This window comes from Microcaecilia unicolor, chromosome 1, assembly GCF_901765095.1.
Source record: "Microcaecilia unicolor chromosome 1, aMicUni1.1, whole genome shotgun sequence".
NCBI classification, from domain to species: Eukaryota; Metazoa; Chordata; class Amphibia; order Gymnophiona; family Siphonopidae; genus Microcaecilia; species Microcaecilia unicolor.
Window position 1 is genome coordinate 663,392,817 of NC_044031.1, and position 24,660 is coordinate 663,417,476.

Sequence of the window (24,660 nt, forward strand, 5' to 3'; positions counted from 1 at the left end):
CACAGACAGATGGTAGATGAACAATCTAAATACTCCAGGAAGCTAGAGAACTACATGGCAAACAATGGCACTATATTGTTTCATGTTGTTTTTAACAGAAAACAAGGACCCCCCCCCCCCAAATTTCAGTGCACCCTATTTATCAACTAAAGAATAGTGCACACTATTGATAATACTGTTCCTGAAACAAACAAAAAAAATTGTACAAAACCCAAACAAAATGAAAAATGCTGTAAATGACACTGGAAACTACACTGATCAAAAATGTCTGGTCCACACATCACTATCAGCAATCTGACAGATATGTGTCTGTACTTACAATACCTCATTCAATCACAACTGCTGAAGTGACACTGTCTCCAAGCCTGAACGTCACACTAGCATGTCTCATATACCTAGACAGTTCTTTCAAACTGTTTTCCATGGAAGAAAATTACATTTTCTCATTATAAAATTGGAGGATCTGTATGACAATGTCGATCTATTTAGAGTTCTGAAACTGTAAACAAACTAAACTCTAGCATATGATAGCTTAGTAGTTCCCATAGTGTGGGTCAGGACCCAAATGGGGTCACAGATACAGAGCCGCTCTGCCCCTCTTACTAAACTTCCACTGTGACAATTCCCAGTAGTGGAAGTCAGCAAAGGGTGTGAGTAAGCTAATGTTCACAGGCCCTGCCTGCTCCTCTATATGGGGTCCCGACTGGAGATTATGATGTAGAATTTTGGTTAATGACACTGCTGCTATTTTTGCCACTACTGCTGCCTTCATGCTCCGACTATGTGGAGACAGAAAGAAGCGGATGAGAGAGGGGAGGAAAGCGGGGGTCTGATTTTTTAACATCACCATCTGGGGATGCACAAATAAGTGTTAAAATGGGATCATATTAGAGAAAAGTATGAGAAACACTGACAGCTGTACAGCTCCTTCTAGGATTTGGCACTATGCAACAAAAAGCTGTTTCTAATCCAGGCAACCCTCTTCTTCTCCTTTCAACATGCCTGGTACTGTTCTTCTAAAGAAATCTCCCATATACAAACCCTTCTACTGCAGAACAACCACATGACATTGGAAAGACATTTTAAAAAACCTGCTCTGCTTATAAATTATTCTGTCTTTGCAGCAGGGGCTTTGCTCTAAGACCATATTGATTATGGACCAGAGAATAAGCTGCTTGAGAAGTGCCAGTGTGCCAAGTGTATGACTAAACAGGACAGCTTTACTGGTCTATCTTCCCATTTCTCACACAGCTCTTCTCTAATAGCAGAAATCAATAATGAAAATCGATTGACCTGGAAATAAATACATGTGAAGGAAAATAAAGTGAAGTAGAATGGTGTAATCTATCAAACAAAGCACCTGGAATAAAGTCTACTAGACAGTGGATCTTGCCTGGGCTGTGCTGCTGTTTTTGTTTATAGCTCAGAGCTGTCTCGCTGACTGCTGCAATCAACAGCTTCAGAGGGTAATTTTCAAATGCTAGTTACCTGGATAAATGGCTTTTTGATCTGTAAACTGGATACTGGAAAACTGCCTACCCCTTCCATGGGTAAAAGGTACACATGAAGAACAGCACGTGTATTTCTACTGGTAGAAAAATAGGTGGCCTCGGAGGCAACAACATATGCAATTTTGCATTTTCAAAACTATGCATGTTATTTTGAAAGCAAAAGTATCTATAGAAAAAACAAGTGTTACTTGGAACTTTTCCCCTGTGGATTTGGCACCTACCTATAGATAATTAAAAATCATCCCCTTATTGTCTATGAGGTCAATATTCAGCTGTTGGGTGGTGAGCATTTTGCTCACTGCCAACGGTGTTATTCCCAGATATTCAAAGCGGAGACCTGTACAGGCTCTGGTTTTGAATATCTGATTATTTTTAAGCCAGTGTATTATCGTCGTTGATAATACACTGAAACCTTCTGCTCAGTGTGCTGCTGCGGCTCGGAAAGCGAATAGAATGTTGGGTATTATTAGGAAAGGTATGGAAAACAGGTGTGAAGATGTTATAATGCCGTTGTATCGCTCCATGGTGCGACTGCACCTTGAGTATTGTGTTCAATTCTGGTCGCCACATCTCAAGAAAGATAAAGTGGAATTGGAAAAGGTGCAGCGAAGGGCGACTAAAATGATAGCGGGGATGGGACGACTTCCCTATGAAGAAAGACTAAGGATGCTAGGGCTTTTCAGCTTGGAGAAGAGACGGCTGAAGGGAGACATGATAGAGGTATATAAAATAATGAGTGGAATGGAACAGGTGGATGTGAAGCGTCTGTTCACGCTTTCCAAAAATACTAGGACTAGGGGGCATGCGATGAAACTACAGTGTAGTAAATTTAAAACAAATTGGAGAAAATTTTTCTTCACCCAATGCGTAATTAAACTCTGGAATTCGTTGCCGGAGAATGTGGTGAAGGCGGTTAGCTTGGCAGAGTTTAAAAAGGGGTTAGACGGTTTCCTAAAGGACAAGTCCATAAACCGCTACTAAATGGACTTGGGAAAAATCCACAATTCCAGGAATAACATGTATAGAATGTTTGTACGTTTGGGAAGCTTGCCAGGTGCCCTTGGCCTGGATTGGCCGCTGTCGTGGATAGGATGCTGGGCTCGATGGACCCTTGGTCTTTTCCCAGTGTGGCTGTACTTATGTACTTATGACACAGCCACTTAAGTCGACATTAATCACCTAAGCAGCCATGGGTTACTACATAAAATAGGCAAGACTTTATGCAGTAAACCTGGACACTTATGGGCTGAATATCTGCACTTAAGCGCCCAAGCACCGTCTCCGCCCCAGACCACCCCCAACATAGCCAGCTTTGGATTTGGCGCTGTCATAGTCAATGGCACTTAGCCAGTTAAGTGCCACTGAATATTAGCGGCTAGCCCAGACCAAGTGATTTAACCAGTTAGCAGCCAGCTAAATCACTTTGAATATCAGGCCCTATGTGTTTAGGCCCTTTCTTTGTGGGGAACAGAGGACCAAAACCATGCATTAAGTACACAGCAGATAACATGATACAATTAGGCATACCTCTTAGAATGGCATTAGCTGTGCCATCCATTACATATTAACTGTTTAATGTGGGAATTACCACATGTTGTTAAGGTGTAGTGTGCTTGACTCCTGCATTAAATAACTAATGTAGTTTTGTAAATAGGCCCCTTGAAGTCTTATCTAAAAAGAAACTCAACATCCTTTACAATTTAGCACTTCAGAATAATACAAAGCAAAACGTAAATGACCTTCACACTTTATACAAGGTGTAGAGGGATGAAACCTACACGAAGCAGGTGAATTATCTAAAATTGAATTTTGCCAAAACACAAATTCTATTTTTAGCTATTGATCTCAGTGATGATTTACGTGACGTGTTTGAATTTGAGAAAGACTCCATCCCTATAGTTACCAAGTTGCAGAATTTAGGAATGATGATGGATTCTACATTATCAATGAAATTTCATATACAAAAAGTAGTCAGAGATGTATTCTTTAAATTACAAATTGTGGGACAGATGAAGGGATTGTTGAGTCAGGATAACTTTGAAATGGTAGTGCAAAGCATGATTTCACCGTGCTTTGAGTGTAACAGGTTGTTCTTGTGTATTAGAAGAAATCACCTTAGAGCTTTACAAGTGGTTCCAAACAGGGGCGTAGCTACGGGTGGGCCGCGTCGCTCCAGGGGCAGTGACGTAAGAGACGGAAGGAGCCTGCAGAGCCAGCAGCCAATGCCTCAAGGCTGCCTGCGGAGGTGGCGCTCTTTTTTTTCCCCAATATTTTTTGTTGTTAGCGCTCAGCTCAGTCAGCTGAGCGCTTCTTCTTTTTGTAGCGCTGGCCCTGCTGCTCAATAGGAAAAGCAGCAGTGGCCGGTAATGGGAGCTAGGGCTGGCGCTGGCGGGCCTGAATCGGGAGAGGGAAAAAGCAGACAGAAGGATGGGGAGAGAAAGAGGGAAAAAGCAGATGGAAGGATGGGGAGAGAAAGAGGGAAAACGGATGGATGAGGAGAGAAAGAGGGAAAACGGATGGATGAGGAAAGAGACACTGGATGGAAGGATGGGGAGAGAAAGAGGGGAGATGGATGAAAGGATGCAGAGAGAAAGGGGAGAGACTAGAAGGATGTGGAGAGAGAAGGGACACTGAACAGAAAAGGGTAGAGAGATAGAGAGACACTGGTTAGAAGGAGGTAGAGAGAGACATTAGATGGAAAGATCAGGACAGAGGGTAGATGGGTGGAAGGATGGGGAAAGAAAGAGGGAGACGCTGGATGGAAGGGTAGGGAGAAGGAGGTGACGCTGGATGGAAGAATGCAGAAAGAAAGAGGGGAGACTAATGGAAGGATGGGAAGAGAGAGGGGAGACACTGGAAGGATGGGGAGAGAGAGGGGAGACACTGGAAGGATGGGGAGCGAAAGAAGAGAGCTGCTGGATGGAAAAGGAGAGTAGTGAAAGACTGGAGAATAAAAGGAAGGGGCATGGGGAGAACAAGGGTGAGAAAAAGATGAAAAGCCATAAGTAGATGAAGGAAATTAAAGAATGGATAGTAAAAATGAATTAAATCTAGACAGAGAAAGAGAGAGGCAGAAAAATATTGAAGAAAGCAAAGAAAAAGGAGAGAAAAATGAGAAATGGCCAGGAAACCGTGGCAGAAGAGTTAAGCGAAAACGAAGGAAAGCAGAATCTAGAGACTGGGAGCAACACAATGAGAAAAAGTAAATGGCCATACAACAAAGGTAAAGAAAATAAATTTATTTTTAATTTAGGATAAAGTAATATGGTACCTTTCTTAATAAAGTTTCAAAGACCAATACTTCTTTCCTTAGGTCAGGAGAGGATACCGTAACAGCATTATATTGACCTTAGGCAGGAGGTTTTGGCCTCTGAAAGCTCATTGAAAAGGGTGTTAGGCTATTAAATAAATTGTCTGAAATCTGATGCACTGAAAAGCAGCACTTTACCCTGTGACACAAATGCATCTGATTAGTGTGACTAAACTTTGCTGGGGGAGGGGGATAGAGAGAAAATTTTGTGCCCACCCACTTTGGGTTCAGGCCCACCCAAAACTGGCAGTCTGGCTACGCCACTGGTTCCAAATGCTGTGGCAAGTTTTAGGAGGATGTAATCGATATGAGCACATTACACCTATGTGAAAGCAGCTACACTGGTTGCCAATGGAGTACAGAATAAAGTTTTGAGATCTTGTATTTGATATGTAAGGTGCTGACAAATAGGACATCAACCATTTTCTCTACTAAGTTAAGTGTTTACCAACCAAAGAGACTGTTGTGATCTATGACTAAAGCTTTGTTAAAACATGTCAAACTGTGAGACTGGAAAACTTTTGACGTTCCATCTTTTATATTGCTGGGCCACAAGTCTGGAATAAGCTGCCCCTATGTGTCAAAGAGATTCAGATGGGTAATTTAAAAAAAAGTGTTAAAAAGTACTTGTTTAGACAGGCGTATGAAAGAGTATAATCTTAAGAAACCTAGATGCTGTATGGTAAAAAACAAATTGAGGATTTAAGGGTGCAGTACTAATAGGGATATGTGTTGTACTATGCATCCCTTTTGTTTTGTTTGTATACATTACATATACACTAGGTACTATTTGTTAGGTAAGATTATTATGTATGTTGATGGTGTAATCCATATAGAAGATTGTTGATACAGCGGAATATAAGTTTTTAAAATAAACAATATAAATAATGAACAACCTCAGACAAGGGCACAGAGGGATGTAACCTGCACGCAGCAGCAGCAGCTGATACAACTTTAGTCACTTTACTAGGTAGACTAGATGGAACACACTGCTTTTAGCTGATATTTACACTAAATATTACTATGTTCTGCAATGGATTACCTAACAATACACTGCCAACTGCACCTAAACTGCATAAAGGCTTTCTAAAGTCTGAAGGGAAAATGAACAGTATTTCCTTATTAGTTAAAGCACATGTTTTGTGCAAGACTACATAGAATATGTGTTAAAAGTATTTGAACTTTTACCTCTATGTTTTCAGCATGATTTGAACTGCAGTACTCTCCCTGTCTGGACACAAATCAGCTATCCGCAAATGGAAGTCTTTAGACCTTTTTCTATCCAATAAGGACTAATTTTAGGGTTAGAACTCAGCACTCTGTACCATATTGTGTGTTCTGTTCTGTTGCATTTTCTGTGGTGTATTGTTATGATTTAATAAACTTATTATAAAATTTAAAAAAATGCTGCACTGCATTAATTTAATTTTATTTGCAAAATCTTTTACATCACACACTTCTACACAACTGGCAATCAAGGCGGTTTACAATAGAGACAAAAGCATAAATAAGCATGGAATAAAAACTTTTGTCAGGTGTTTCTATCCATCCCTTTCACTTTACTAAATCACACACTACAACCCCCATGAATTCTCCTTTTTATATTTTACTTTGCTCCATTTATGAATTATATTGATTAGAAAACCTGGTGAAGCTTTACTTTAAAGTTGATTATGCACTGTACAGCGGTGATGATGCTTTGTAGGTTGTAATACTTTTTCAAGGAGGTATTATAATGAAACAGGTTTTAGCAATCTGCAGTTATAAACTGTTGTATTTTTCTCTATATCACCAACAAAATTCATCCCTTCCTTTCTGAGCACACTGCCAAAGCCCTCACAAGTCTCCAACTGAACAATCCCTCTCCCCTTCAAACTGCTGAAAATTCTATATGGTTCAAATTCCTCTTACTGACTTACAAGAGCATTCATTCTGCAGCTCCTCATTATCTCTCCTTTCCCTACATCCATCCCTGGGAACTCTGTTCATCAGGTAAGTCACTTATATGTATCCTTCTCCTCTATTGCCAAATCCAGACTCTGTTCCTTTTATCTTAAGAATAGCCATACTAGGTCAGACCAATGGTCCATCTAGCCCAGTATCCTGTTTCCAAAAGTGGCCAATCCAGGTCACAAGTACCTGGCAGAAACTCAAATAGTAGCAACATTCCATGCTACTGATCCCAGGAACAAAAAGTGGCTTCCCTATGTCCATTCCAATAGCAGACTATAGACTTTTCCTCAAGGAATTTGTACAAACCTTTTTAAAACCCAGATACGCTAACTGATGTTACCACGTCCAGAGATTAACTATTCTTTGAATGAAAAAATATTTCCTCCTAGTTATTTTTAAAAGTATTTCCATGTAATTTCATTGAGTGTCCCCTGGTCTTTGTACTTTTTGAAAGAGTGAAACATTGTTTCCCTTTTACCCATTCTACACCACTCAGTATTTTGAAGATCTCAATCATATCCCCCTTCAGCCATCTCTTTTCTAAGCTGAAGAGTCCTAACCTCTTTATCCTTTCCTCTTATAATACTTCAATGAGAAAATCGTAGAACTACGACAACAAATACCCAGCAACACCATCGACTACACCACAATCCTTGACTGCCTAGACCCAGACTCTGGTGTATACCCTGCGGACAGAACCTGGACAAACTTCGAGACAGTATCAGAAGACAGCATCTCCCAAACGCTCAAGAGATATGCCAAATCTCACTGTAAATTAGACATATGTCCCAACAACCTTATAACATTCGCTCCGCAACAATTTATAACAGTCCTCACAGAACATCTGAATTACATGCTACAAAATGGTCTCTTCCTAAAGGAGAAAGGAAATATTCTACTCACACCCATACCCAAAGACGCAAATAAAAATGCTAGCGAACTTACTAACTACAGACCAGTAGCATCTATCCCCCTAATAACCAAAATAATGGAGGGAATGGTAACCAAACAACTAACTGACTACTTAAATAAGTTCTCAATACTCCATGACTCCCAATCAGGTTTTTGTGCTAACCACAGTACTGAAACAGTACTAGTCACTCATGTCCAAATTTAGACAACTAATCGCTACTGGCAATAACATACTACTTCTACAATTCGACATGTTTAGCACTTTCGATATGGTCGACCACAGTATTCTACTACATCTCCTCGAATACTTCGGAACCGGAGGCAATGTTCTTAACTGGTTCAAAGGATTCCTAACCACAAGATCGTACCAACTGACATCCAACTCGACTACATCTGCCACATGGACACCTGAATGTGGAGTTCCACAGGGATCCCCCCTCTCGCCGACTTTATTCAATCTAATGATGATACCTCTGGCTAAACTACTATCCAACCAACACCTCAACCCATATATATACGCAGACGACGTAACGATTTACATCCCATTCAAACAGGATCTACAAGAAATCTCCAACGATATCAACCAAAGTCTGCACATCATGCACTCATGGGCGGACGCATTCAAGCTCAAACTCAATGCAGAAAAAACCCCAATGCTTAATACTCACTTCTCAACACAATACAAACAAATTCACCACCATAAACACACCAAATCTGACACTCCCTACATCGGATACCCTAAAAATCCTAGGAGTGACTATCGACCGTCATCTAACACTTGAGAGTCATACGAACAACACAACCAAGAAGATGTTCCACTTAATGTGGAAATTAAAAAGAGTAAAACAGTACTTCCCAATGACAGTCTTCCGTAACTTGGTACAATCAATGGTGCTCAGCCACCTAGACTACTGTAATGCACTATAAGCTGGCTGTAAAGAACAAACAATCAAGAAACTCCAAACAGCCCAGAACACCGCAGCCAGACATATTCGGAAAAGCAAAATATGAAAGTGCTAAACTATTACGAGCAAAACTACACTGGCTCCCACTCTAAGAACGCATTACGTTTAAGATTTGTACACTAGTTCATAAAATCATCCATGGAGACGACCCAGCGTATATATCAGACCTGATAGACTTACCGACAAGGAACGCCAAAAGATCAGCCCGCACATTCCTCAATCTTCATCTCCCAAGCTGCAAAAGGTTTAAAATACAAACTTACACATGCAGCAAACTTCACCTACTTGAGTGCCAAGCTATGGAATGCACTGCCGCAAAACCTGAGAGGGATCTACGAACTAACAAACTTTCGAACATCACTGAAGACCCATCTTTTTAAAAAGGTATACCATACAGAATAACAATGATAAATGTATATATCTCCCACATCTTTACTCAGATCTATTTTTATAATATCTGCTTGCTTTAAACTCTAATATGTTATTCAACATCTCTATGTAACAATAAGTGATTATGTTCTATTCTATCACCACCAAGAACGATTTATTGTAAGCCACATTGAGCCTGCAAAGAGGTGGGATAATGTGGGATACAAATGCAATAAATAAATAAATATAAGAGGAGTTCCATCTCCTTTATCATTCTGGTTGCTCTTCTTTGAACTTTTTCTAATTCCGCTATATCTTTTTTTGAGATACGGCGACCAGAATTGAACACAGTACTCAAACACAAAACTAACTAAAGTACGTAATGGACATAACACAACTCTTCTGTTGTACGATTCCCTAATGTGGCTGTGCCACATGAACTTTATCTTACCACAATATCACTTTGTATTTGTTTACACCGGAGTCTGCAAACACCTCTCTGGTACTATGTATGCCACATTGAGCCTACAAATAGGTGGGAAAATGTGGGATACAAATGTAATAAATAAATAAAGTGAGGTTGCACCATGGAGCGATACAGAGGCATTATAATATTCTTGGTCTTATTTACCATCCCTTTCCTAATAATTCCTAGCATCCTGTTTGCTTTTTTGGTCTCCACACACTGGACAGAAGATTTCAGCACACTGTCTACAGTGACACCGAGATCTTTTTCTTGGTTGCTGACTACTAAGGTGTACCCTAGCATCAAATAACTATGATTTGGATTATTCTTCCCAATGTGCATCACTTTGTATTTGTCCACATTAAATTTCACCTGCCATTTGGATGTCCAGTCTTCCAATTTCCTAAGGTCTTTCTGCAATTTTTCACAGTTTTGTGTCATCTGCAAATGTAATCACCTCGCTTGTCGCTCCAACTTCCAGATCATTTATAAATATGTTAAATAGCACCGGTCCTAGTACAGATCCCTGTGGCACTCCACTACCCACCCTCCTCCATTAAGAAAAATGGCTATTTAACTTATCCTCTGTTTTCAGTCCAATAACCAATTCCTAATTCACAAAAACAAAAACTGCCTCCTATCCCATGACTTTATAATTTTCACAAGAGTCTCTCATAAGGAACTCTGTCAAAAGCTTTCTGAAAATCTAGATACACTACATTAACCAGCTCACATTTATCCACCTGCTTATTCACGCATTCAAAGAAATGAAGCAAATTGGTGAGGCAAGACTTCCCTTGGCTGAACCCATACAGACTTTGTCCCATTAAACCATGTCTGTCTACGTGTATTTTTATTCTTTATAATAGTTTGGACACTGAAGTCAGGCTTACCAGTCTGTAATTTCCCAGATCACCCCTGGAACCCTTTTTAAAAGCTAGTGTTAATTGGCCACCCTCCAATCTTTAGGTACTATAGACTATTTTAATGACAGGTTACAGATCACTAACAGCAGATCAGCAATTTTATGTTTAAGTTCTTTCAGTACCCTGGGGTGTATACAATCTGGTCCAGGTGACTTATTACTCTTGAAACTTGTCGATTTGGCTCAATATGTCTTCCAGGTTCACCGAGATTTCTTTCAGTTCCTGCACATCATCACCCTTGAAAACCAATTCTGAAGCAAAGAATTCATTTAGTCTCTCCGCTATGGCCTCATCCTCCCCGAGTGTCCCTTTTGCTCCTTGATGATCTAACAGTCCCACAATTCCCTCACAGGTTTTCTGCTTCTGATATACCTGAAATAGTTGTGACTATGAGTTTTTGCCTCTGTGGCAAATTTCTCCATATTCTCTTTCAGCCTTCTTTATCAGTGCTTTGTATCCAGCTGGCCAGTGCTTATGTTGCTTCTTGGATCCTTTTTCCATTCTTTGAAGGATGTTATTTTGGCTCTAATAGCCTCTTTCACTTCACTTTTTAACCATGCTGGCTATCATTTGCTCTTCTTCCACCTTTGTTAATACAAGGAATACATCTGGTCGGGCTTCCACGATAGTATTTTTAAACAACATCCACGCATGATTTAAAGTCCTAACCTTTGAGACCAATCCTCTTAGTTTCTTTTTAATCATTTTCCTCATTTTATTGTAGTCCCTCTTTCAAAAATTAAATCACTCCAGACATCAGCTCAAATTTGATCATCTTCTGATCACTGTTTCCCGGCGGATCAGACACCGTTACTTCCTGTACCTTACTGCACCGTATGGCTGGAATAGATTTTCTGAGATGGTATGTCAAACTCAGTCTCTGGCCATACTCAAATCTATACTAAAATCCCACCTTTGGAGCCTGCTTTTAACTTTTAACCTGTTATTCACTTGTTCAGTGTCCATGTTTGTTTTAATTATTCCAATAATAAATATTAACTCCATAATCCTTTATTTGTCCTGTTTGTCTGCCTAGAATAGGTTGTAAGCTCTATTGAACAGGGATGGTTTCTTACACGTTTCATGTACCGGGCTGTATATGTCTAGTAGCACTATAAAAATGGTTAGTAGAAGTGGCAGCAGCAGCAGCAAGGACCAAGAAAAAAAAAAGATACTGTTACACATAAGTTTCTGAGACCAGAACATTTCTGTCTAAATGACAGCTGATGTTCTTTCTGATTAATACTTTGTTCAAACTATGACTTTTTCAAGGTTCAAGTGAAAAAGATGCAACTCCAGAAACACAACTTATCAGGGAAAACACTGCAATATTTATGACAGCTTGAATAGTTGACTTGTAGCATGGAATCAGTCCCTTGTGCCTTACTGCAGCAGGTTTAATTTGGTAGCACCCAAAGGAGGAGGTAGCTCATCTGGGAAAGAGTGGATGGCTAAGTTCAGTAGACAGAAAAGAAATATTGATAAGCCAGGTGCTGTAGGAATTAACTTATCTATAACCCACCATAGCTGGGCCCAATTAAAATAGCACAAAGTATTTGCCAGCAGGGAAATCAATGTGCCTTGATGATGGTTCATTATCTTGTTTCTAGACCCCTGCCAGTGCAAGCAACTCAATTATGTCCTTCTGCCTCTGGAAGACTTAATGTGCGAGGGGGTGGTACTGCTTCCTTGCAACTCTAAGGAATGGGTTGCTTCGCCTTTTTAAAAAGCTCTAAAGGCTGCTGCTGTGGGGCACAGTGGTAACCAGAGAAATGAAACGTGGCTGGAATAGCTCTGATATTTGTCAAAAGTACTGTTGTGCTTTTGCTGTAAGGTGGGCTGCTCAACTGCAGATCATTGTGAAAGGAGGCTTTTCTGTAGGGAAGGTGTATGTTAGTTCAATCAACAAACCATAGAAGATCACCCCAGATCCTAGCAGTACAGACAAATATTTTACTGGGGAAAAAAGGAACATAAATTTGTTGAAGGAGGAAGGTTTCAGGAGATTCAATCGGGGAAATTCATTATAAATGGCAATAAGCTATTTTAGTAGCCCTGCTTTTCACTGGGATTATTTAATTTAAGTATTATACGAACTTTTAGTTTTATATTCTCTCAGTGAATAGCTTCTGATGAATCTAAATTGCAAGCTGTGTGTTGTGTATGAACTACTACTCTGGCACACTGCAAAATAAGATGAATGAGCCAATTTTCAAATTCAATTACTTTGAGACTTGGTGAGTACTGGGTTCAAGACCTTTGCTGTTAATGAGATATACACCTTATTCTTCCACACAGCTGGATAATGGATGAATGAATGTGCTACAGACTATACAAGCAACACTCAGACTGAAGATCAGAAAGCTCCAAGGGATTTTCATATATCTTCAAATTCATTCCCACTCAGCTCGTCTGGTTGACTCTGATAGTAACCACGGAATGCTGCATACTTCCCTCAAGAATCGTATCTGTCTGCAGATTCTTTTGGCCTCATTTAAGGAACTACTTTCCCTTTATTTCTGTTATTTATTTAATTTATGCATCATCCTTTAATAAACCTGAGGCGATTTATATACACACAAAATACAGCAAACAATTAAGTAACTCACACCTCTTTTATACACAGTGGATCAATCAACACTGCAGGAAGCAGCCTGCATAAGTGCCATGATTGGCGCTGACTCTGGATATTCAATGCTGGGTGGTTTACAGTGACTGGCATTGGATATCCGGGTTTTTTTTTTTTGCTGGCTCAAAACTTAACCAGCTAAGTGAATATTCAGTGCTGGCTGGTTAAGTTTATAGCAGCCAAAGATAGGACTGCTATGTAGGCGGTCCAATTTGGCCACTAAGCTTAGCTGGTTAGCACTTGAATATTTGCGAATAGCCTGCCATATGCTAACTGTGAATATATAGCAGAGATAACCAGTCATCTTCCGCTGAATATTAGCGGTTAGCCAGCTAAATGGTATTTAGCCAGACAGAAGTTGTTCCTGGCCGGTTAAATAGCGCTGAATATTGGCCAGAGTGAACTCTGTAAAGGTGAATCTTCTGGTACAATAAAGGTGATTGCTGAAGCTGGATCCTGTAACAGACTGTCAAGAGACTAGAAAAGAGAAACCTTATGACCTAGATGTGGGACAACAAGAAAAATGCTAGAATACTATTTTTTCTTACCTGGTAAAGGCACACCAGCAAAGCTATTAGTGAGAGCCTGTCGAAGGGTCTCCAAGTGTTGCTGCAGCACCATGTTTCGGCTGCGTTCCTGGATCACATCCACCTCCAGTTTCTCCACAGCAGTGCGCATGCTCTCCACATGTTTCTGAAGAGCTGCATTTCTTTCTTCATATTCCATGTTAGATTTCCTTAGTTGTCGCAGTTCAGCCTCCCGAGCTGCAAACACAAGAGGTCAAATCTAATAAATTCATAAAAAAAGAACCTTACACAGCAGACATCTTCACAGCTCGTTCTGTCAGTGCTTTTGACCACGAAATGATCATTGGCCACTAGTCAGGCCACTCCCTCATTGTTAGTGTCCCATACCATAGAGAAGCTGAACTACAGGGCTTGTAAATTCTTCTTAACACTGCTTCTAAGACTGACTTTTTAGTTACTGAGATTAAAGATGGTACAAGTGAAGGTAATGCCAAATATCAAATAGAGTCTGCAGTGGTACAATGCTCATGATAGTGGTGTAGATCAAGCTATATCTGCTCAGGACTATTTTGAATGGTTGAGTGGAAAATTGACTGTTGAGGATCAGGGAGAGAATGTGGATATTATGCCATCAGGAGATGTGAAGTCTGAACATTTGCAGTATGACTTTCAGTTGGTGACAGAGGATGATGTTATGATTATAGTGAAAGCTTTGTCACCAACAACAAATCCTGTGGAACTGTGCTCTTACTGGCATTAACAGATTTGATCATATATCCTTTAATGAAGATGCTGAATAAATCTCTGCAGGATGGTTTGTTATCTGAGAGTCTAAAGCAGGCTACGGTGAAACCTTTGTTAAAAAAAGGCCTTTTTAGATCTTAAGTTGCTGACTACTTATAGACCAGTATCAGTCCTGTCATTTTTGGCAAAGGTATTAGAGAAGGAGGTGTTCAAACAACTTTAAGTATATGTGGAGTAATTGCAGTTACTGGATGATCAATACCGGTTCAGAAAAGATCATAGTGCAGAATTTTTATTATTGTCAATGGTAGATGAACCAAGTTGGAATGGATCAGAATTTTACATTCTGTGTGGTAATGTTGGACATTATCTCAGCCTTTGATATAGTTGATACTAAAATCTTGTTGAAGAAATGTTTGAAATGGGTTTGCGAGACTGAGTGTGGCAATGGTTTGATTCCTATCTACATGGGAGGATGTTAAGAGTTAAAACACAGACCTCTGTTTCTGAGCAGTTCTTGATAAGTTGTGGTGTGCCGCCCTACTTTTAAATCTTTTTTTTTTAGTGTCATTGAATTTGGTATTTCAGGAATTAAATGTCATGTACAAAATGTATGCCAATGATTTAATTTTTTTTCCTTGTTTCAAGAGGGTTTGGTTGATTTGAATTTGAGACTTAAGGAATGCCTTGATAAAATTTATGTGTGGATGGGGAATCGTAAGTTATCATTGAATTTAGCAAAAACTGAATTCATATATGTAGGAAGGAAGGTGGATCCCACATTACCTGAAGTGCTTAGCTATCAGAATGTGAATTCTAGCTCAACCTTAGGGGGTTTTTTAGACTCCAATTTGTTGATGCAATCTCAAATTGATCAAATGATATTTATATTAACTTTACAGCTTCAATTGTTGAGTAAGCAGAAGATTTTGCCAGCCTCAGTTTTGCAGATGGTGGTGCACAGCCTGGTATTAACCAAAATTGATTATTGTAATTTTATTTATTTGGGTATGACAGATACTTGTTTCCAGGCTCTACAGAACATCCAGAATGCGGCGGCATGTTTGATCATAGGGTTGCCAAAACTGACCCATGTTTCTATTTTAAAGTCGTTTCATTGGTTGCCAGTGACATGTATGTTTCAAGATTTTGGTATTAATGTTCCAGCATATTTTCTGAAAGCGTTGAATACTTAATCAGCCAACTCGAACGCTCTGTTCAAAACTAATGCAGCAATTGTTTGCACCATCTGCCACAGAGATGTTAGCCGATACCTCTTAAATAGCTGAGTCTCTGCTGTGGAACAAACTTCCAGGTACTCAAAGATTATATGCAAATGCTCACCGGTTTAAGATATATTTAAAGGCTCATTATTTTGTGAAAGCATTTTTAGACCGATAGCGGTAAGCCCCAGTCACTGTCATTTGGATTTTCTGGACTTTATGTCATGTCTATTTTCAGTTTTTATGGTTTTATTATGTTATGCTAATTTTGCAACCTGCTTTGGTTAAAGCGGAATATATATGTAAAAAATAAATAACTAAAATGGGCACACTAGATGGACCTCGCAGTCACTATCGTGTAATATTTTCTGTAAGTCATCCTCAAGCTAGCACAGCTGCATCATTTGAAGAGGCTGGAATTGCAAGAGCTAGCAATCCTCTAGAACAGTTAGCAACTCTTCTGAGTGTCCAAAAAAATGCAACAGCACGATAAGTAATCTGCCAGTGTTTTAAGTGGGCAGGAGAGGCTTCTTCTGCCTGCTTAAATCACTCAGGACTTTCCAACTGTCAATATTCTGCATCATCTAAGAACTGGGCAGTGACACTGAATATTGACTCTGACCAGCAAAAAAAAAAACCAGTGGGCAGCAGTGGGGAGGAGCTGGCAATTATGTGGGTAGCGGCAAAATTCAGTGCCAGCACCCATGTATCTAAATGGGCGAATTTAGAACAGCTCAAAAGCTTTCTTAAATTTGGCTGCTGGCACTCATTATCGGCTAGTACCCGCATAATCTGTAGAGATTTTTCAGGCCCTCTGATTCCAATCCCCATTCCGATCCCTCTCTCCTCCCTGAAGACTCCCCCTTTTGATACCTCTCTCCTCCCCAAAGACCCACCTTCTCCCCTTCAACAGCAATACCCCCTACCCCACCCCTACCATCGCCATAGGCCTTCCTGGGGCCTACATCACATCCTTGGTGGTCCAGTGGGGGTAGGAGTGAACCCTACTTATCCCTTCTCCTTGTGGCTGCCTCATTAAAATGGCTGCTGCAACCTCTAGCGGCAGCCTTGTGGTACTATCCAAGTTTCCCCCCATGCTAACAATCAGCCAACAAATAGGGATGGTGGGAAAGGATCCTTGCTAGAAGAATACAACAGTCATCCCAAGTTTTGGTGTCATCTTTAGGGAAGAAGTAGGAGCAATGTACTGCCCGAGAGGGCTTACATACTGGGTTTGCCAGCACCTGCTCAAGAGTCTGCAAATCCTCCCACTTATGGTCTTAAAATGTAATTTCACTAATTCTACAATTCTGTGTTAGCACACCCATGAGCTACGGAGTTCACTTTCCATTTCCTAGTCTGCTCACAAAGGCAGGCTTAAATTGTCATTCCATTTTTGAAGAAGTGAATTGTAACAAGGAAGCACAGAATTTCAGTTACCTTTGCTATGGTTCAGGAACTCCTCAGTGAAGATGGGGATATCAAACACAGACCTCTCTTTTACATCCACTTCTTTCTGTGAATAGAAAAAGCTGGCTAGTTAGACCATGGAAAAATACATATGACGCCAACAATGTCCCTGAACACAAATATATGCATGTACCTGTCGTACTTAGGTGCAAGCACGTACACCAGGTTCTATGGCTGGCATAACTGCTCACACTTAAATGTTAGGTATGGTACTACTTGGTTATGCTGGTATTCTATATAGGAAAGTAACTACCTATGTTCCTTTCCTTTATAGAATAGGCCCTGCTATACAGAATTGCCCCTGTACTGCCTAAAGTACCACAACTCACAAAATGCTATGGTGAATTATTTCTGTAGCTTTACTATTGCCCTATTAAAAAGGATGCTGGTAATTGATATCCATCAATGTGCATCCACTGCCGGAGCATGGAAGAAATGCACCAAGGGAGAGGAGGAGGGACAGTGGTAGGATAGTACTGGATGTCCTTAAGTTGCTGAGTCCTACTTCAGGGATTGGAATCATAATGATACACTTATTATTTTTTTTTTAATTTATAGAAGTCTTTGAGCATTGCGAAGCTATTACAAGAGTTCCTCAATTCAATACAACACATTAGTACTTGGTCAAACAATGGGAATTTAACAGAGAAAAGCACCAACAACATTGCAATTCTATAACATATACCGATTCCACTTCTTAATTTTTTCCAACAGTTTTATAAGTATGTCTCCCTATCCCGTCCTATCCCCCCTTATTCTCCCCTCCCCCCTCACCTTTCCCATCTACTTGTTTATACACCTGTTATCCAGAACATCGTTTTAGAAAGGGTTCCCACACCCTTTCCCATTTGGTCAGAGTTTTTCTTTTTACAGCAGTTAATCTCTCCATCTCACATATGTATCGCACCTTGGTTATCCACCTAGTCTTTGGGGGGACCCCCGGTAGTTTCCAATGCTGTGCTAGGTTTATGCGAGCTGCATGCAAGGATCCCTGCAAAAGAGTCCACTGGGCCGACGTGAGGCCCCCTGGTCTCTGCCCAAGTATGAAAACTAATGGATGCCAATGATACAATTACTTTTTATTTAAAAAGGACTAATGCATTTGGGCTGAATGCCATATTTATTTTATGGCATTTGTATCCCACAATATTCCCACCAGCAGGCAGGCTCAATGTGGCGTACAATAGTCTATTAAGCAAAACAATAGTACAAAATACAGTATTCAGAGTCATAAGAGGGAGAGAGAAACAACTGAGGGAGGAAGGGAGCGAGGAGAGGTAATGATTTGTCACTGAGATAGCTGTGGTTCAGAAGGATGTGGCGCCAGGCGGGCTTTCGGTGTATGCTCTACCAAATAGGAAGGTCTTGAGTTGCCTCTTAAAGGTCTGATGATCTGGAGTGAATTTGACCTCTTGAGGCAACCCGTTCCATAATTGAGTACTGAGATAGGGGAAAGAGGAAGCATAGACGGTCTTATATTTGAGGCCACTAAAAGCCGGGTAGTGGAGATTGAGGTATGAACTAGCTGACTTGCGGGAGTTCCTAAGCGGCAGGTTAATGAGAGTGTCCATATAAGCGGGGGCTTCTTCATAGATGATTTTGTGCACCAATGTGCAGATCTTGAAAGCAATGCGGTCCTTCACTGGAAGCCAGTGCAACCTCTCACATAGTGGCCTTGAACTTTCAAATCTCGATTTGCCAAAGATGAGTCGGGCTGCTGTGTTCTGAGCAGTTTGTAATTTTTTTTAGGAGCATGCTTGTGCATCCCCCATAGATACTGTTGCAGTAATCTAGGCGACTTATGACGGGAGACTGGACTAGGTTGCGGAATACTTCTCTAGGGAAATAAGGCTGGATATGCTTAAGTTTTCAAAGAGAGAAGAACATTTGCTTGACTTTAGAGTTCACATGCTCCAGCATCAAGGACCTATCTACTATGACTCCCGATTTTTAGGGACTCCGAGATTGGTAGGACGAGCTCAGGAGTGAGCAATGTAGGAGACCTGAGTTTGTTATAGGGAGAGGAGAGAATCAAACAATGTGCCATTTCTCAGAAATTAAGGGAAGCAACCAAAGTGGGTAAAACAATATTTTTTCTTTACTACCTAGAACTTAACATACATATAAAATTTAGGCTTACTCGACCAGTGGATATATACTAGTTTTCATTAGGGTGGACAAAATACTAAAGGGTCCTTTCACTAACATGTGCCAACAGATTTAGCGTGTGCTAATGATTGCGCATACTAAATGCCGCACAGCCCATTGTTATATCTATGGGTTGCATGGCACTTAACACACACTAATTCGTTAGTGCACCTTAGTAAAAAAGGCCCCTAATTTTGCTGGCATCAACTTAGTATCTTGTGATGAACCTCAATAGTAAATAAATCTTTCAAAGCAAGTGTCACCTGCATTTCTAACATTCAAAAGTAACATGGCAAAGAACTAATGTTTCAAATTCTTTTTGCCCCTCTATGAATTTAAACCTGCATGGCTTCCATACTTGTGAGCATGTAGAAAGTGGCATTACATGAACTGAACTTGACTTGGGTAATCTAAGATGTCATTAAAAACACTGTCTATACTAACTAGTTACCAGAATTTCTGAATGATCTGATTTGCATTGTGTATGCTGATTGTGTGTTCTTGTCATGAAACAAAAAAATAAACAAGACGACAACAGGAAACAAACAAGCAGGTCCATGTTGAAGGTGGCCAAATTTTGGAGGGAGGGGAGTTACTGTTGTCCTGAAGACCTTCAATCCTGCTGTGGACTTTGGAACTCTCCTATTCTTCTGTGTCCTCCCCCCAAACCTTGGGTGCTCTGTTCCAGTGACTGCATATGGGGATTTATTTATTGCATTTGTATCCCACATTTTCCCACCTATTTGCGGGCTCAGTGTGGCTTACACTACATTGTGAGTGATGGAAATACAATTTGTTGTGGTACGATTATGGGTTACATTGTGAAGAGTTATGGGAAGACAAAGTCAAACTCAAGATATCATTTGGGAATACAGCAATGGAATGTAACAATGGGGATTTGATAGGGCGATAAGACAATAGCAAGAGAACATTATGGTATTACAATTTTATCTGTGGTGAAAATGCGGGGGAAGAGAATTCAGAAGAGAGTGTATTGATGCATTTCTATTAGTGTGTATGGACTTCATGTGTTTTGATCCTTGCAATAAATTTTCTCAAAGAGATGAGTCTTCAATAGTTGGCCTCATCCCCTCCAGGCTTGTCTGTGGAGCATGCATGGGTCCTGTGTGTCTGGGCAACTCTGTCCAGGCACACTTATTGCAATTGAAGGATACATCAATGGTATGATAATGTTATTTTATGTGTGATTATTTTGTATGCATGGTTGTAATCCGCTTAGAATTATAGATTATGTAGTCTATAAGTCTTAATAAATAAAAAAACTAAATATTAGATGTGTAGAAAAAAAAAAAAAGAGGCATTTACCTCATGGTCCCCAACAGCCTGTCGTGCTCCATCTAAAAAGCAAGAGAAAAGAAGGAAATATATTTCAAATACAAACTAAACAAGACTTGGCAAATAATTATGTACAAGCACACACTATGGAAAAATCACCAGTTGTCTAAATGAAACAACAGAATGTATGGCATAAGCAAACTCTCTTTACCTTCATGCCTGAAACCTACAAAAAACAACTGTTGCCAAACAGAACACACAGATGCAGTTTTGATCCTGTTAATCGAACTGACCAAAAACAGGGTTGTTGTGGAGGCAGCATTCACAGCCTATGTAGAAAGGAATCTCAACCACTGTAAAATGGTAGCAAGGAGGTAATTCCATAAGGAGCCGCTTAAACTTAGATGGTAACAACATGCGTGAATGCCGGTTTTCTAATCATTTACGTGCATGTGTCGACATATGTTTGTAAATGACTGGCTAAGCACTAATCTGTATACATGTGCCATAGTGCAGTGTTTCCCAAGTCAGTCCTGGAGCAACCCCCTTGCCAGTCATATTTTCAGGATATCCACAATGTACATGCATGAATTTGATTTGCATACACTGCCTCCATTATACGCAAATCTTTTTCACCCTTTTCACCCAACACACTGTAGGTACACCTTCTGTAATTAAATTTGTAGTAAGTGTGGTACATGGAGTTGTGCTCTCTAGTTAACCCGTTCTCTGAAGGGAAAGGTTTATATCATCACTGAGTGTGTCTGTGTCACCTCACTTTCTCCCAATAATTTATGCTTAGAGGCCTATCCACAACAAAATTTCAGTACAAATCAAAGGTGCTAGGGGGATCCATTACAGTTTTTTTTGGGAATTGGGAGTAGGAGATCATACTGTACACACAAATATACATACATTCTGGAAAGCAGGCTCCATTAATTTTGTGTGAAACATCCTGTTTGTAATACATACATGTACGTGTGAAGGGACAGACAAGAATAATTTCATATTTTTAAATATGTGTCATGAATCACCTAGCCACCAGCCTGGGGTTACCACACGGCCACTTAGAGGGTCTATCCCCATCAGGTCCACCTGCCGCTTATGCTCTACATTAGCACCCTCTTCCCACCGACTGAGTCACAATCGCCTCTGGGCGAATCTCCCACTCTTAAATCATCCTCAGTCATTTCTAGGTTACTGGAGGCCACACCTCGAGTATCATCAAACTGCGAAAACAACTTGGGCCCAATCCGGGCTGTGGATCCTGCCTCAGGCCGTGGCGCAGAGGTTGGGCTGGAATTTTGGATGTGAGCCATTTCCATCTCCATATTTAATTTCTGCAGCTGGAACTCCCGCTTCTTACACTGCTGTTCCCGCTCCTCTCATGCTGTTGCTCTTCCCGTTCCTCACACCGCAGCTGATCTAGCCATGTCGCTCTTCCAGTTCCTCTCGCTGCAGCTGGTCTAGCCGCTGCCACTCTAGCATTTAGATCTGTCAGATTTCAGCTGGTGTGGCATCTGGTCCTGCTAACTCACGGGCCTCTGCCCACAAGGAGTCTCTTCTCCCCACAGGAGAACTCTATACAGGCTGGCCCTGCAGCTTCTCTCTGCTGAGGTCCTCTGGTTGCTCTTGTATTAGGACAGGGATATCAGTGTTTCAGGGCTGCTACCAGTCGCCATCAGCATGCTGTTAATCTCCTAACGACCCAAAAAACCAAAACAGGAAAGGGACCCTGTTACTGCTGCACACTTGTTCACTGTGCTCTGTGTCTGGAGGTTACAGATTAAAAAAAAAACAAAAAAAAAAACTGAACCACTCAGTGGATGGTGATCCTCATGTCACATACTGAGTTTGACAATCCCACTGCTGCCACAAAAAAAAAAAAGAAGGACAGGTCTGTCACAGAACACCTAGCCACCCACCTGAGGTTACCCTGCAGCCACTTAGAGGGTCTATCCCCAGCACAGCTCAGGTCTGCCTGCACCTGCCGCTTGTGCTCTACACTAGCGCCCTCCTCCCACTGACTGGGTCACAACCGCCTCTGGGCGAGTCTCGCGCTCTCAAATTATCCCCAGTGATTTCTAGGATACTGGAGGCCACACTCCCAGTGGTCCCACAGTTCCCAGAAAGCACTCACAGACCCAAAACACAAACCACCAGGATTCTTTATCAGTCCAGACAAACAGAGCGAGCGAACAAACAATTGTGTTTATTCTCATAAAAAAAATATATTGAACAGTAGATAGAAAATGTGCAATCAGCAAACAATAACAGGTAACTGAAATATGGATAAATTATAACACTAACTAAACATTTGTTTACTTCCTAGAAAGTACCTGAGGAGATCAGAGCTGCTCACCAGTTATCAAATATAACTGTTTTTTTTTAATAGGGCTTCAGTAAACAGCTTTTTCTCTCTCTTCTCCCGGGCTGAAACTGGGGAAAAAGCCAGTTTAGACTAAAAAAGACACACAATAAAACAAAAACCTCAAAAAGAGCTCCTTGGCCAATCAGAGCCCAGAACAGTCAAGTTAAAAAAGCTGGTTACATCACTACAGGCATTTCTTTTATGTGTGTGTTAACTAAAGGTCAGTCCTCTGTAACAGCTTTAAGCATAAACATGCACTACCTGCTGGCTAAACTAGAGAAATATACTTCAGAATTAATTTAGGTAGTTTATAAGCTTAAAACACTGTTCCTGTCACAATCTGACATGGGGGTAATTTTATAAAATTGTGCAGATTTGTATAACTAGATGCACTGAAAAGATCACAGGATACGAATTCCAGGGATGGTGTTCAATATGCTTGCATATTTTATTTGAAATTAAAAAAAAAAAAAAAAAAAAACCCAAAGGGAAGCACATACAGGGCAATTCTATAAAGTATGTGTGAACAGTTGTATACCAATTACATGCATATGTCATTAAAATAATGGTATACATGTGCCTATATGCCAGAATTCCACTTAAGCGCTGTTCTGTAAATATGCATATCATACAGTATGTAGGCAGGACTCACACGCATAACTTATAGGCTACTGTTAGTTACGTGTGCATCTCCAACACTTACATGCACACACTTATGGCAGCTCTATAGATGGCGTAACACCAACTCTAATCGGAGTTTCAAAATAAAATCTTACATTATAATATACAGTAAATTTATCATTTTATATTAGATATAATTTTTTTTGCCCTGGATTTAAAGTACTGGTAATATGTTATATTAACAGTACCTTAGATCCAGAAAAAAAAATTTAAGGCTTTTTTTTAACCAAAGCTTAGCGCATACTAACGAATATTAGCACACACTAAATGTTGCATGTCCTATTTTTTTTAACCTATGGGTCACGTGGTGCTTAGTACGTGCTAATGTTCGTTATTGTGCACTCACTTCAGTAAAAGGGCCCCTTAAAACCTAATACCAGTAGGAGTCAGACAATAGAAAAATAGAGGAGTCAGAGTTGAAGGTTTGGGGTACCGACTCCACAGCCATGCTTTTCTTTATAGAATACCATTGGAAATTCTGAAAATGCACATGTATTAAGGAACGATAGCTTACACCAATCCTATAGCTGGTGCTAAATGCACGCACCCAGATGTTAGCATGTACATGCACAATTGATAGCATTTTACAATTTACGTGCATAAGTGTGCATTCAGCCCTTGAACACACCCAGTTTAGGTAACTCCTTACAGAATTACCCCTTTGGTGTGCTCTATGGGACGACAAGAATCTCAACCATCTCCTTGCACACTCATAGGTAGGCAGGTGAATGGGCAAATCAATACACAAACAGTAATACAGTAAATGATGGCAGATAAAGACCCGCATAATCCATCCAAATCATGTTCTTTACTTTGCCTGTGCTGTTTGCCCTTCTGTCGGCTCTGTGCTTTCCTGCTGAAGAGTTTGTAAGCCTCTGTTTTTTGGTACTGCTCGAGTTCCTTCATATAGCGTTCTTTGTCTTGCTCTGCTTCATCAAGGTAGCGCTGAAATTGGAAGAGGAATCAGATATAAAACTAGTTAATCAATATGGGGGTATACAGATATTACACACAACTCCGTACTCTGAATAACACATTGCTTTATTATCGGAGTGGCCCAGTGGTTAGGGTGGTGGACTTTGGTCCTGGGGAACTGAGTTCAATTCCCACTTCAGGCACAGGCAGCTCCTTGTGACTCTGGGCAAGTCACTTAACCCTC

At 40.5% G+C, this 24,660-nt stretch overlaps 1 protein-coding gene across 5 annotated transcripts in view; it reads right to left on the reverse strand.

Moving 5' to 3' along the window:
* The window catches only part of HMG20A (high mobility group 20A), a 175,190-nt gene that overhangs the window by 12,259 nt on the left and 138,271 nt on the right, over positions 1 to 24,660 (reverse strand). For all 5 annotated transcript variants that reach the window (XM_030186968.1, XM_030186933.1, XM_030186950.1 and 2 more), the window contains 4 exons: positions 24,314 to 24,446; positions 20,480 to 20,511; positions 16,976 to 17,051; positions 13,590 to 13,805 (listed from right to left, as the gene is read on the reverse strand). In XM_030186968.1, the coding sequence (XP_030042828.1) occupies positions 13,590 to 13,805; positions 16,976 to 17,051; positions 20,480 to 20,511; positions 24,314 to 24,446 (457 nt within the window). The remainder of the gene's footprint in view (positions 1 to 13,589; positions 13,806 to 16,975; positions 17,052 to 20,479; positions 20,512 to 24,313; positions 24,447 to 24,660) is intronic.